The sequence below is a fragment of the Tachyglossus aculeatus genome, chromosome 21 (assembly GCF_015852505.1).
Source record: "Tachyglossus aculeatus isolate mTacAcu1 chromosome 21, mTacAcu1.pri, whole genome shotgun sequence".
Lineage (NCBI taxonomy): Eukaryota > Metazoa > Chordata > Mammalia > Monotremata > Tachyglossidae > Tachyglossus > Tachyglossus aculeatus.
This window is the reverse complement of record NC_052086.1, coordinates 54,355,483-54,368,378: the sequence shown is the minus strand read 5'-3', so window position 1 is coordinate 54,368,378 and position 12,896 is coordinate 54,355,483. Positions and strand designations below refer to the sequence as shown.

General features: G+C 49.7%; 1 protein-coding gene across 3 annotated transcripts in view; it reads right to left on the bottom strand.

The window, feature by feature from the left end:
- Window positions 1-577: 577 nt before the first annotated feature.
- TOM1L2 (target of myb1 like 2 membrane trafficking protein) overlaps window positions 578-12,896 on the bottom strand; it is a 138,254-nt gene continuing 125,935 nt past the window's right edge. Inside the window, exons 14-16 of one of the 3 annotated variants that reach the window (XM_038763440.1) lie at window positions 10,509-10,568; window positions 8,645-8,681; window positions 578-6,950 (exon numbers count right to left, since the gene is read on the bottom strand). In XM_038763440.1, coding sequence (XP_038619368.1) covers window positions 6,802-6,950; window positions 8,645-8,681; window positions 10,509-10,568 — 246 coding nt within the window. In that variant the 3' untranslated portion in view covers window positions 578-6,801. The remainder of the gene's footprint in view (window positions 6,951-8,644; window positions 8,682-10,508; window positions 10,569-12,896) is intronic. The other 2 variants (XM_038763441.1, XM_038763443.1) reach the window with 2 other exon arrangements.

Here is a 12,896-nt window from a genome sequence, read left to right as displayed (position 1 = left end):
TCAGTTGCCTCATCTGGTGTAGTGAATAGAGCTGACCGGCCTGGGAGTCAAAAGGTCATGGGTTCTAATCCTGGCTCTGCCACTTGTTTGTTGTGTGACCTTGGGCAAGTCACTTAACTTCTCTGTGCCTTACCTCTCTGTAAAATGAGGATTGAGATTTCAAGCCCAGGTGGGATATGGACTTTGTCCAACTTGGTTAGTATCTATCCCAGCACTTTGTACAGTGCCTGGCACATAGTAAGTGCTTAAAAATACCATTATTATTATTATTACTACTAAAATGGGGATTGAGACTGTGAGCCCCAGGTGGGTCAGAGACTATGTCCAACCCAATTTGCTTGTATTACCCCCAGCGCTTAGTACAATACTTGGCATGTAGTAAGCGCTTAACAAGTGCCATCATTATTATTACTACAGGATTAGGAGTTGGCTTGATTTGGGCTGGTGCTTTTTTTTCAGTGGGGCCGTCGAGCCCACCGAGACATCTCCAGATTAAGTTGCCGTTTTTACCTCAGAAAGGCGGGAAGAAAAATGATGGGGGTTGGGGTGGGGAGAAAAAAGAGCACATCTTTCTCGGTACAGTTCACACTACTAGTGTTTTTTATTGGAGTATTTCACATGCAAGAACCAAAACTAGAGAGATGGTATGTGGAACAAGAGTAAGTGGTGAGAATATACCAGTTTCACCCTGACCCAAGTACTTGCACACCAACCCACCCTGGCTTTGCCCATGGGAACACAAAACACCAACATGAAAGCCAGTCTCGGGCGGTTTGACAGTGAACCTGACCCACTTGAACAGATACATCCCATCCCTCCTCCTCCAAACCCCGAAATCAAAAAAATATCATCTTCGGTAAATAAATAGCGGTCCCCTTTTTCAGCTGGAAAGCCACAGCTTTAATATACAGAGAGAAGCTACTAGTACACGGAGTTGCACGAGAAGTAGTGTGGTTAATGACACGACGGGAGAGGAGGAGAGGTACGCCCCCAGAATTTCCAGAACGGCCCATTCCCTGCCAACGGATGAAGGTGAAGGGTCAGAGGGGACGAAAGGTGGACGAGGGTGGGTTTGGGCCAATGAATCAAGTGGGGTCAGAAAGAAAATCTCAGGTCGACGGAATAATGCGTTTTCCTTTTAAGTACTAGGCGAAGTGTCTGCTATTGCCACGTGTGTAGTGTACACAGGGAAGAGAGAAAAAATCTCTAATCTCTTTCAACAACCCTTCGAGGATGAGGGGAAGCAGCCTTCTGAAGGGAACACTGTGACCAGGACTGCCCCTCCCTGCCAAGGTCAAAAACCGCCTAGGGAGTTGACTGTACAAAGGCAAAGAGCCAGCCTAGGCCCAAGCCTTCCAGGGATGGGGGCTCGGAGGAGAAGAACCCAGAGAGGTACAATTCAACTGTTTGTTTTCTCTGGATTCTTCCCAGGAAGTCCCACGGGCCTGCCCTGGCCCTCAGAGGGCAACCTGTGTGTGAGGAGAGGCCAGGCAGGGCGGCTGGGTGGGGAGGGGAGAAGCACCTGTTGGCTGTCCCATTCCTCCAGGAAAAACGGCCCACATGTTTTAGGAAGGGTGCTTGTTGTCAATCTGAAGCTGAGGCTTTGGAGGTTAAATATAAAGAAAGGTCCGGGGGTGGGGAGGATGGGGAGGGGCAGGGTCTGCCACCCCCCCTCCCAAGAGTGGGAGGGAAATAAGGAACTAGACTGTTAGGACAAGGCTAGAGCCCCGCCTCTACAGCCCTGCCTGGGTTCGGGCAGACTGTCTGCTTGTAAAATGGGGGAGGAGGGGAGAGGGGGCCACAAAGTGAACTAGTAACTGCGATGTTGGCAAGTAAAGCCCCCTACCTGCCTGGTGTAGTGTTTCTTCAGCAAGAACCTCAGGACTGGGCTGGGAGTATTGCAACCAATAGTACCACTAGATGTTAGAGAGAGGAGATGGCCCAGGGGCACATCCAAACAGGGGGGAGATGCTCTCTCCTCAGCCACTTGCCCTCTACGGCTCCTCTCTGGGGCTGGAAGAAAAAAAATCAACTTTGTGCCATGCCTGGTGGAGGAGAAGCACCGCTGCACGGATCAAAGTGGTTTGACGGGGACTCGAGATCAGAAGAACAGAGAAGACTGACGGAAGAAGACAGACTTCCAAGAGGCCCGGCCTCGGCTGACCAATGCCATATCTCTCAGATCAGACATTCAATGTCGTAAGGCTCCCCCTCCCTGCCCCCCGCCGCTCCCAAATAGGGCATTGCTCTCCTGGGTGCTGGCTGAAGGTTAGCTTCTAACTTTTGCAAGACTGTTTTGAGCTACATCCTTCCTTCCCAACTCCCCCCAAAAGGAAAAGGTAGGAAAATGGAAATGAGTAAATTGTTCACGCCTCAGCACACAATGAGAATACCCAAGTTAAATACATCCCGGAAGAAAATATTGTGACAAAATAAATATTTTAACCTATAATCAAGTATAATTAGAGCTTACAAGGATCCCCAACAATAATTTAGTGTAATTAAGTACATACTGTATCCTCGATTCCTAACACAGTGATTCTTCCTAAAGTGATCGTATTTTCTCCTTTGCAGCCTGACTCTATGGAGTGTGACACAGGGATGATTCTCTCGCTCTGCTGACCCACATGAGAAAACATGACAGTGGGGGGAAGGGAGGAAGCCAAAAGCCCATCCATCGCTGAGTTGCGGGTGTCCACCTTCCCCCAGCACCCAGCGTGACGGCACAGGACGGGGAATTTGGAGGGCCTCGGGGCGTCCCGGCTAACACAGTGAGGACCAGAGCCACGAGAAGGGATTGAGAGACATCCTGATACAGGATATTACACAACTCCATCCAAATGGCTAGCGGTCAGAAAGAACAGGGGTGAGCGAGGGCTAAGGTGGCGCTTTCTCGACTGCAATGTGCCTCTAGAGACAGAGATATAGTGGGGGCTCCCAGGATGTAGTGACGGAGGGGGATCTTGTACACTGGACCCATTCCCTCTGGGCGCAGGGCCTCCTCTTTTCCCCAGGGTAAGTGCCCTCACCCTATTTCATGGACGGCTCGGGAGGGGCAGGGAGCAAAAATCTGCCAATCGCTGCAGCTATTCAAAACCGCGCTATCTCCACCTTGCTGATAACAGCGGAGGGGGGGACTGGCGCTCAGAACCAGAAAGCTGATTCTAAAAGAACAAATTAGGATGACAGGCATGAAGCCACTGCCCACACAGCCGCCTCTGAGTGGGTGAAGTGGAAAGCCAGACTTAGCGGTGGGGACTTTGCTTCTGCTCTTTCTTTCCACCGAGAAGGGAAGACTACAGGCCTCCCTGTTCCGGGGAGGGGTTCACATGGGTGACTGGGAAAAGTGAATGCCCAGCCATGGTACATTGCTCCTAAACTGCTAGCTAGAACAATGCAGAGGTAAGTGGCACTGTACCTCCATTTCCCTGCTTTGGAGAAGAATCCCCCCTCAAGAGTCAGCGATCAAATTTTCTGAATACAACACTCTACTTTCGGCCACGTTGTTTTCTCAGGACTGGGATAAACAGGGTCAGATGAGCTGCCTGGGGACCCCCGATATCCACACACAGACCTGTTCCTCGAGTACGGTGGTTGATGGATAAGGGAAATGGATCCAAGGAAGAGGGAGAAATGGCAAGGAGAGGTGCATGGGGGATCGATTGGGACTCATCTCAGGGAGATGCCCTATTCCAGGAAGATGATAGAAACCCTCTTGCTATTGTCTGTGTGGCCCAAGATAGTCACCTCCTCCTGCTATGATTCACAAAACAGTGCAGATGATCTTAAGTAGATTCTCTGGAGCCCAACTCCGGGTTGGGAAATCCAGATCCCTGGAAGCAAAGAACATAATGGGACAGTGGAAATAACTAAATTGAGGTGGGGCAGAAAGATGATGAGATCACGATGGCCCACTCCAGAAACTCCAAGGCTGTTCCTGCTCCTGATGGAAGATGGCCACGGAAGGCCAAGGAAAGACACTTGGCTCCCTTGGTTTGTCGTGAGCTGTCTCCGACATCTCCCTTCTAGCACCAGCTCTGTATTGATGGCTTCCAGGAATAAAAGGCAACAGGGAGAAGCCATGCCTGCACACTAAAACCTTTGCAAAGACATGCTGAGATAAGAGGGAAAAGGGAAAGGGAGGATGAACAACATGTGCAGGAGAGTGCAAGGAGACCACCACTTGAGAAAGGAAGAGGTCTACGGGAAGCAGAAGGTTATGAGGGAAGAGGCCAAGAAGGAGAGGTCCGCAGGAGGGATAACCAGCAGCCCAATCTTAAGGGTCTGGGCCAGTGACCTCTGACACATTTCTAGTTGTAGTTGCAAGCAGCCTGGTTTCAATATACTAGCTGCCTTCCTCTCAACTTCCCTGGGGGAGGATTGGCCATGGGGCTTTGCTGGGCAGTACTCCTCTGCCTAGCCTCGCTACACTTTGTAAGGCCACCCTGCCCCATCACCCACTATGCTCTTCTCCAAAGGCTGGGGCCAGTCGGTGCTCAGCTGGGCCCGGTGATTTTGAGGGGCTCGCACTGCTGCTGAGTGAATTCACCGTGATAATTAGCTGGTGCCAAACCTGGCTTCTGTCTGGGCTACAGGAACCACGTTCGGATTGGCCCGGAACCTGAAGCTGCGTAGTCGGGTACCCAGAGCCTGGCCTTTGCCTAGGATATATTGTTTCCTCCCTGAGGTTACATGTCAACGAGGTCAGTTTTTTGCTAACAGGGGCTGGGTCTCCAAGCCTACTTGCCCAAGGAGGCTGAGGGCCGGGGAAGCCAGAGCTGGCTGAAACCACACAGGATAACGTGGACCGTCGGGAGGCAGAGCTGACCCAGGGCCGCCCCCGGGTCCAAGTTCTAACCGCAAATAATCCTGCCCAATTCACAGTGGGAGCACACTTTGTTCCAACGAGCCTTGGGTCAGACCGTGGTGCATCAGCTGCTTGAAGCCAGTGCTCCCAAAACTGGCAGAGGGGGAGGCTGGTGTTAGCCAACTTCAATCAGTGCCTGAAAAGAGAAGTCCAAAGTGCAGCTCTTTTGGCTGTGGTGGCATTTTCCTTCCAGTTTCAGTACAGCGGCAAGGCCACCCACTGCCCAGCTGCTCTGGCCGGGGCCACGCAGTCTCGGGCTTCTGGGGAAAGGAGGTAGGTGGGTAGTGGAAAATAGGGGCAGATCCTTAGTCAAAAAATCCCCTGCTCCTCTGGCATTTCCAGCCCCACTAAAGGAACACAAGTCTTGTGAGAAGGGTTGTTTGTGTGCCCAGGGTCTTTTCAGACAGATCCCTGGCCTCCCTCTGCAGGGCCATTCAGCCTTGTTAGCTGGCTTCTCCGGACTCCCAACCAACCCTGGCTCGCTCGCTGCAGGCTGTCGGGGGGGCAGAGAGAGTGAGGAAATAAATGTTCCAGGACATTCCCCAACAGGAAAAGTTTAGAATCTCAATTCTCACTGAGGAAGCCGGCCCGGCCCATCCCTCCCCAGCCTGGAGTCCGGAGAAGCACAGGTGTGCCTTAGTGTCATTTCACCCATCGAACTTGCCGTGATAGCAGAGCCATGTGACTGATCATCCCTAATGATCAGGTGACTTTTAGGAGGTAGAGGTGTCAAAGCAACCTGCTCAGTGCCCCCCACACCACCCCGCCCCCGCAAGCAGAGGAAAGGGCCCAGGACAGGAAAGCTTTCTGTTTCTAAAGCCCTGGTTAGTGTTGTCAATGCCAGCTGATGTCAACAAGAAAGAGGGTGCTGTGGTCGACGTGTGAATGGGTTAGTTACCGTAGATGGACTTAACCGCTAGCTTTCCCCTCCAACCCCCGTGTCTGAGTTCGGCACCCCCTGGAAGCACTCCCAGGTGGGATTTCAAGTTCCACCGGGCAACGGGACATCATTTAATGTACATGGCCTGACAGCAAGGGTCTTTCCAAGAGGATGATTGCAAAGAAAAACAAGAAGGGGAGTATCCTCTGAATGAGGAAACCCAACCTCTCAGTCAACACTGCGACACACGCTCTGTAACAGACCGACAAACCCTGGAGAGGCAGATGTTTACAATGAGGCCCTCCAAACACCGTTATGCCTTAACCACGCCAACTTCAACTATCATGATGGGAAGCTGAAGGAGGGAAGCCAAATGAACTCCAATCGGATCACCCCGTTCAAGTCTCCCCGAGTCAGTGTTCCTGAAAGAGGGGGAAAAAAAAAGGGAAGCAAGAAAAACTCAAAGGGTTGCATCTTTGGAAACACTGTGTCGGGAGAGCAGGGGACAGAGTGGTGAAAGAGGTGGACGGCTGAGTTCTTGGCTTCCTCCCTTCAGCAGGGTACACGAATTTAGATCTGGAGCCGGAGACACAAAGCTCCTCCCCGCTGCTTCATTCAGGGATGGCTTCTACCACCAGCCAATCGCCCAGGACCGGCCTGCAACGGAGGACCTCGACCACCTCGGCTTCAGGATCCTCCGCTCTGGCCGCTTTCTCGGCTAGGCCTGGGTTTTAACAGGGTAAATGGAACTCATGCAGCTTCACTTTTCAGGAAGTGACGGGAAAGAGGAAGGAGAGACGGGTGGGTTTCAGCAGAGCAGCCCACTATCACACAGCCCAGATGGAAAAAGGAGGCTCAGAGCGAGGGTTGAAGAGTCTGATGGGACACCGAACGGGGTTCCAATGTGGTGCTTCCTCTCAAAGACAGAAGAGATTTCATCTGAGGAGAAAGCGGGAGGAGACTGGGTGCTGTCTGCCATGGCTGGGGAGAAGATGGTACGACCAGAGGGCAACATACTTCTGCAGAGCACGAGGATGATGATCAAGAGGTCTCCTCACAGGGCAAAAAGGGCATCTTCAGAACGCTCTGGCTTCTTCCTGCCAGGAGGATTCGTCGGGGGGGCCGGTGCCTCCGCAGGTGGTGAGGGTAAATTAGGAACCATTTCAGCAGCTTTGGCCCTTTCTTCTAGAAACTTGTCAAACTCTGCAGAGAAACACCAGTTGGAGAGCCAGAATTATGGTGGAGAGCTGAAACGCCAGGCCTTCTGAGGAGAAAGCAGCAAGCTCTCTACCCCCACAGGTACCGGGGTAATCAGAAATGTTCGCCCCACAAACTTTTCTCTCCTCGGAAAAGCAAAGACCACCACTCACCTCACGCCAGTGTTTATGTGGCAACAGCATCCCCAATTCCTCCCCACTGGGGCACCACTCTCACACCCCTGCCACCCCCTTGGCACCCAACAGTTTTTTCTTGCTTGGCTAGAAAAGCATCTTTTGGGGCAGCACAGTGCGTCATTGAGAGGCAGAGTCTTGAAACTCAAACATCCCTGAAAAGCATTTCAAGAAAATGAGGAAAACCATCTTGTGTACATTTTTTTTTTTTTAAAGACGAGGCTTCCTAGGGAGGGATTCAGTGGAGAGTTGTTGGAACATGAAGACATGCCATGGCATGCTTTAAAGATTCCTTGACACATTCTCCAGGTGTGTTATGACAGCAGCCGGGTTAAGGACAGGACCACGAAACATGCCCTGCTGTGACTCAACACTGCAAGAGGATTCCTGCATTCTGTTTTAAATCACCAGACCATTATACCATTACACCGCTATACCATTAAACTCTAAAAAGTTCTTTTCAATGAGTTCCCACTGGGAGAACGGAAGAAAAGATAAAACAGAATAATAACAATTCTGGTACTTGTTACGTGTTTACTGTGTGTCAGGCACTGTACAAAGCAACCTCATCCCTGCCAGCTTCCAAAGTTGACCTGGACTGGAAAGGCATTTAAAAGGCGGTCATCCTTTGAAGGGAAAATGAAGCTCTTATTTCCCAGTCTTATCTCGGTTGTCTCCTCTCTAAAGCTAGCCTCTTCTGACTTCTGAATCGTGAAACTACAATCTACAGCTGAGAAAAGGGGACTTAAACTTAGGGGCCCAAATAAGCTACTTTGGTCCGTTTTACACACACAAAAAAAGTGGGTGTTTGTCTCCCCTCTCCCAAACAATTAATGTGAAGGTATTTATTCTCGAAAAGGCTAAAGTGGGGTCCTATAAGTTCCATTGTGCTCACAGAGAAAGCTGGCTCTCTCGAAGAGTGGCCGCCAGAGGAGTAGTTCAGGTAGGAGAGGGTGAAGGAAGATCAAGAAGAGCTCAGGAAATAAAGTGCTTCATTTTCCAAAGGCTTAATTAAAATAGAATTGCCTAATCCCTAATCCCTTCATTGCTCTAAGTGCCCAAATTTCACCAGAGTTTTCTTCCTAGATAGTGTGTGCAATTAAGCCCCTGGCTTTTTGAAATGGCCCTCACCCCCCAACCCCAGCTTTGAAGATAACACTTTGCTGAGGTTAACAGGTTTGCTGTTACAATCGACACAGGTAATTGTGGGACTGAGGGCACCCAAGGAGTTTCTGCTGCAATAAACAGGGCCAAAACAAAACTAGGTGTTTGCAGGGAAGAGCAGCAAGGACACCTCTGGAGGTTGTCAGTGATGTCTAACTTGAATCTACAGTGCTTAGAACCCTACTTGACACACAGTAAACACTTAGCAAATAAAAATAATAATGTCAGCCGGGGTCCTCAAATATTCCTATCCCCAGGTCCTGGATTCATTTTTTTCCCCCCAACCTGCCCAAGGGGCTTACCTGGAAAATGTCCCAGAGGACCCCCGCAAAGCGTACTTACCTTCGCTTGTGACTCCTTCCTCTGGTTCATCACCTTTCTGGGATTGGAACAAAGACAAGGAAATGTTAGTGCCTAGTCGGTCTTCTGTGCTTCTCTTTCCATCTCACAAGTACCGTTGCCCATCGTTCCCTCGATCAATGAAAACACTAGGGTCAGTGAACTTAATCCTGACAGCTGAGAAGTTTCTCGATCTTAAGATTCGAGAGGAACCCAGAAAGAAGGACGGGAGCGGAGGAGACAGTAACTTTCCGGGAACGGCTGGAGCGAATTCTGCCCGGAGGCCGGGAGATGAACCCGGTGCTCTTTCCAAGTCCCTTCCAGCCCTAGGACTCTCTCTGGTTTTCTCAGGTCAGGGGGTGACTTTGCCTTGCAATGGGAGAGAACCGGTCAAGAGGCCAGGCCTGCTGCAGGCTGAAGGCACCGACTTCTCCTCATCTCTCCTCAGCTTCAAGAGCAGTGAGGACAGGAGAAATTCCAATGAGGGGAACTGAACAAACCTCCTCGATCTCACTGTAACAACTTCCCTCCGTGGAGAGAAATGACCAAAAAAAAAAAGATGATTAGCTGGACTCCTTCAAAAAGAGGCATCGGAAGTGTTGGAGTTGCTGAAACGCTTCCCCGAGAAAAAGAGAGTAGATTGGATGGAATTTCAGGGCAGATCCACTGGCAGAAAATACCTTGTTTTAGATATGTCTTTTTTTGGTCCCATCAATAGAACCAAAGAGAGTTGGGACTGACACAGGGCATTTAATTGTTTATTAAGAGACTAAGTGGTCATTCCACTTAGCACACAGAAGCAGTGTGGCTCAGTGGAAAGAGCCCGGGCTTTGGAGTCAGAGGTCATGGGTTCGAATCCCAGCTCCTCCACATGTCTGCTGTGTAACCTTGGGCAAGTCACTTAACTTCTCTGAGCCTCAGTTACCTCATCTGTAAAATGGGGATGAAGACTGTGAGCCCCACGTGGGACAACCTGATCACCTTGTATCCCCCCCAGCGCTTAGAACAGTGCTTTGCACATAGTAAGCGCTCAAGAAATGCCATTATTATTATTATTATTATTATTATTCCAGTTACAATACTGTCCACCCTAACTGCTTTACAAGTCATCATCTGATAGGCAGATGTTTCCTACTCTAAATGTACTCTGAATAATATCCTAAATCTAAATATAATCCCCTCTCTTCTGGGTAATGGGAACTTTGTTTTTGACTCTGGTCCCCACGCCTCCAGCTTTATCCACATGGAAAAAAGGTTCTGGCCAGCGTCTGCTACCCACAGGGCAACTAAGAAGGCCAACAAATAAGCAGCGTGGCCTGGAGAATAGAGCATGGGCCTAGGAGTTGAAGGACCTGGGTTCTAATCCCAGCTCTGCCACTTATCTGCAGTGTGATCTTGGGCAAGTCACTTCACTTCTCTGGGCCTCAGTTACCTCACCTGTAAAATAGGGATTACGACTCTGAGCCCCACGTGGGACACGGACTGTGTCCTACCTGATTGCCTTGTAACTAACCCAGGAACTTAGAACAGTGCCTGGCACATAGTAAGAACTTGAGAAATACCATTTAAAAAAACCAACAAAAAAACGGGGCAGTGGAAGGAGGGTAGAGCCAGTTACACAATGTTTATTAAATGCCGTCTCCTGGTCCTCTGATAAGATCCTGAGAAGGATCCCTGTGTTAAGCTGCAAGGGGCGGGGGTGAAACTCGCTCCCAACTCACCCTTTCCATCTCCCATCGCAAGTACCAAGAAACAAGGACAGCCCTGCAGCTCTACCCCCGACCCCAACAGAAGGTTTAGACAGAAACACAAAGTGCACAGTTCCTGCTTTCATAGGCAAAAAATGGTAAAAAGTAAAAAGTCTCACCAAGTCTGTACTGAGCCACACCTCAATGTCATCCATAACAGAGGACTGAGCAACGGGGATCTTACGGAATGCAGCCAGAGAGCCACGCAGCCAGGCACAACCCCATATACAGCCATAATCACGGCCAGAGCAAAAAAAACAAACAAACAAAATACCGGGAACAAAATTAAAAGAGGGGAAAATAAAATTAAATAAAAATCAAGCAAAACAAAATTCACCAAACTAAAACGCGACCACTATGGCCCCCACGTTTCGACATAAGACGCACTGAGAAGGCAGACGCAGTGGTCCGTTTAGAAAGCAATGATGTGTTAAATCACACACAGTGCGGAGGGGATCCAAATGGAGCGGCGGGGGGAGGGAGGGGATGTGGGGGGAAGACGACAGTACATGTTCTTAAGATGGATAACTTTTTGACCACGTGTTGAAGCGTCAGGTGAGATCTCTCATCCTACTGGCGGAGAGTTGGGGGCTGAGGATCGAGCCTCAGAGATGAAATTTTTCTCAGGTGCCCATTTTTTTTAATCCGGCAATTTTATGTTAGTCAAAAGGGTCATGGACCTGATCTAGGGAGGATGACTCACGTATCACTCTTCTCATTTGACAGGAGAGAGTGGATACTTCACTGCAGGCCAAAGGTCTGGGGTTTCTCCTAGCGCGTCTGGCCTTCAGGCTTTAGTCTGAATTTCCTGGGTTCAATAAGGAAGGAAATTGGGGCCCCGGCTATCTAATGGATATCTTAAGGGCAACAAATTTCTTTGACCGTGTGCTCCTCAGCCCCCGGGGTGAAAGATCTCTGTGGACAGCAGAAAATGAAAGGGCTTCCAAGTGCAACTTGACCTTATATATCCCAAACTCAGCTCCTACCAAACGCCTCCGGGAACTGCCATCTGAACTTCCCCTAGTAATTGCTATAAGGTGGAGGAACCCATAAACCCCCTCAAAAAGCAATGTTAATTAAATGCTGGCTTGAAGCCTGGGATTGCCAGCTCCGTGAGGGCAGGGATACTGTGGTCTACCACCTCTACTGGATTCTGTCGAACGCTCAGTATGACACCCTGGCACATTCCTCCATTAATGCTACTGATGAGGGGTTCTAACGGAGTCTGTTGAACTCTAATACCTTTTTGTGGCACCCTCCTTGGGCTCAGATGGGATCGTACAATTTCAGAGAGAATTTCAGGGTTGAGCTTAGAGTGGTTTAGGTGCCCCATCAAATAAAAGGATGGCAGCAGAGAGTGTTGGCACCATGGTGATGGGAGACGTACTCAGAGAGAGTCAGTCCGAGGGAGCAAGGGGAAGGAGAGACAAGGGGGCCTACGTGAGATCCAGGCCCTGTCAGCTTCCTTGTCAAACTGGAGATATGCCAGGGAAACAAGCTTCACTCCTGGGCTTCCCACAGCTAGACCTCTTCCAGTTTCTCTCAGGCCTCTCTCTGGCACATTCTCTTCCCGCTGTGGGTCCTAAGGCTACCGCAAGCTGGTCCGCATTGGTGCTTTTTGAGAGGGGAGTGGCAGGGAAATATTAACTTAGAGAATATTAACTTAGAGAAGCAGCGTGGCTCAGAGGAAAAAGCACGGGCTTTGGAGTCAGGGGTTCGAATCCCGGCTCTGCCAATTGTCAGCTGTGTGACTTTGGGCAAGTCACTTAACTTCTCTGGGCCTCAGTTCCCTCATCTGTACAATGGGGATGAAGACTGTGAGCCGCCCGTGGGACAACCTGATCTCCTTGTAACCTCCCCAGCGCTTAGAACAGTGCTTTGCACATAGTAAGCACTTAATAAATGCCATCATTATTACTATTAACTGGTTGGAAATGAGAAGCAGCAGGGCCTAGTAGTCAGAAGGAACTGCATTCTAATCCTGGCTCCTCCACTTGTCTGCTGTGTGATCTTGGGTAAGTCACTTAACTTGTCTGTGCCTCAGTTACCTCATCTATAAAAAGGGGAGTAAGACTGTGATCTCTATGTGGGACAGGGACTGTGTCCAACCTGTTTAGCTTGGATCTACACCAGTGCTCAGCACAGTGCCTGACACAAAGTAAGCATCTAACAAATACTATTAAAAAAAACAACAACCCACAAAATGACTGATAGGTGTGCAGGAGGGTGATAACCAATCAACATCTTTTCTGCATTAGTACAGTAGATTTTGCTTTACCCAAATGTTTTAAGATAGACTAAAAATCAAGTTTCGGAACAACTCTGGCTGATGCTTCGATGTTCCTCATTAAACCAAGAGCTCTTTAATAGAGCTGTTAACGTGCCCACCATTCCTCTGAAAGGGAGCGAGACTTAGAAAGATTTGAGGCCTTTTCCACTGACAGCTACTTGACTGATTATCTTCATGCATGTATTATAGGGAGCCGAACTAATTCGTTTTGATAACA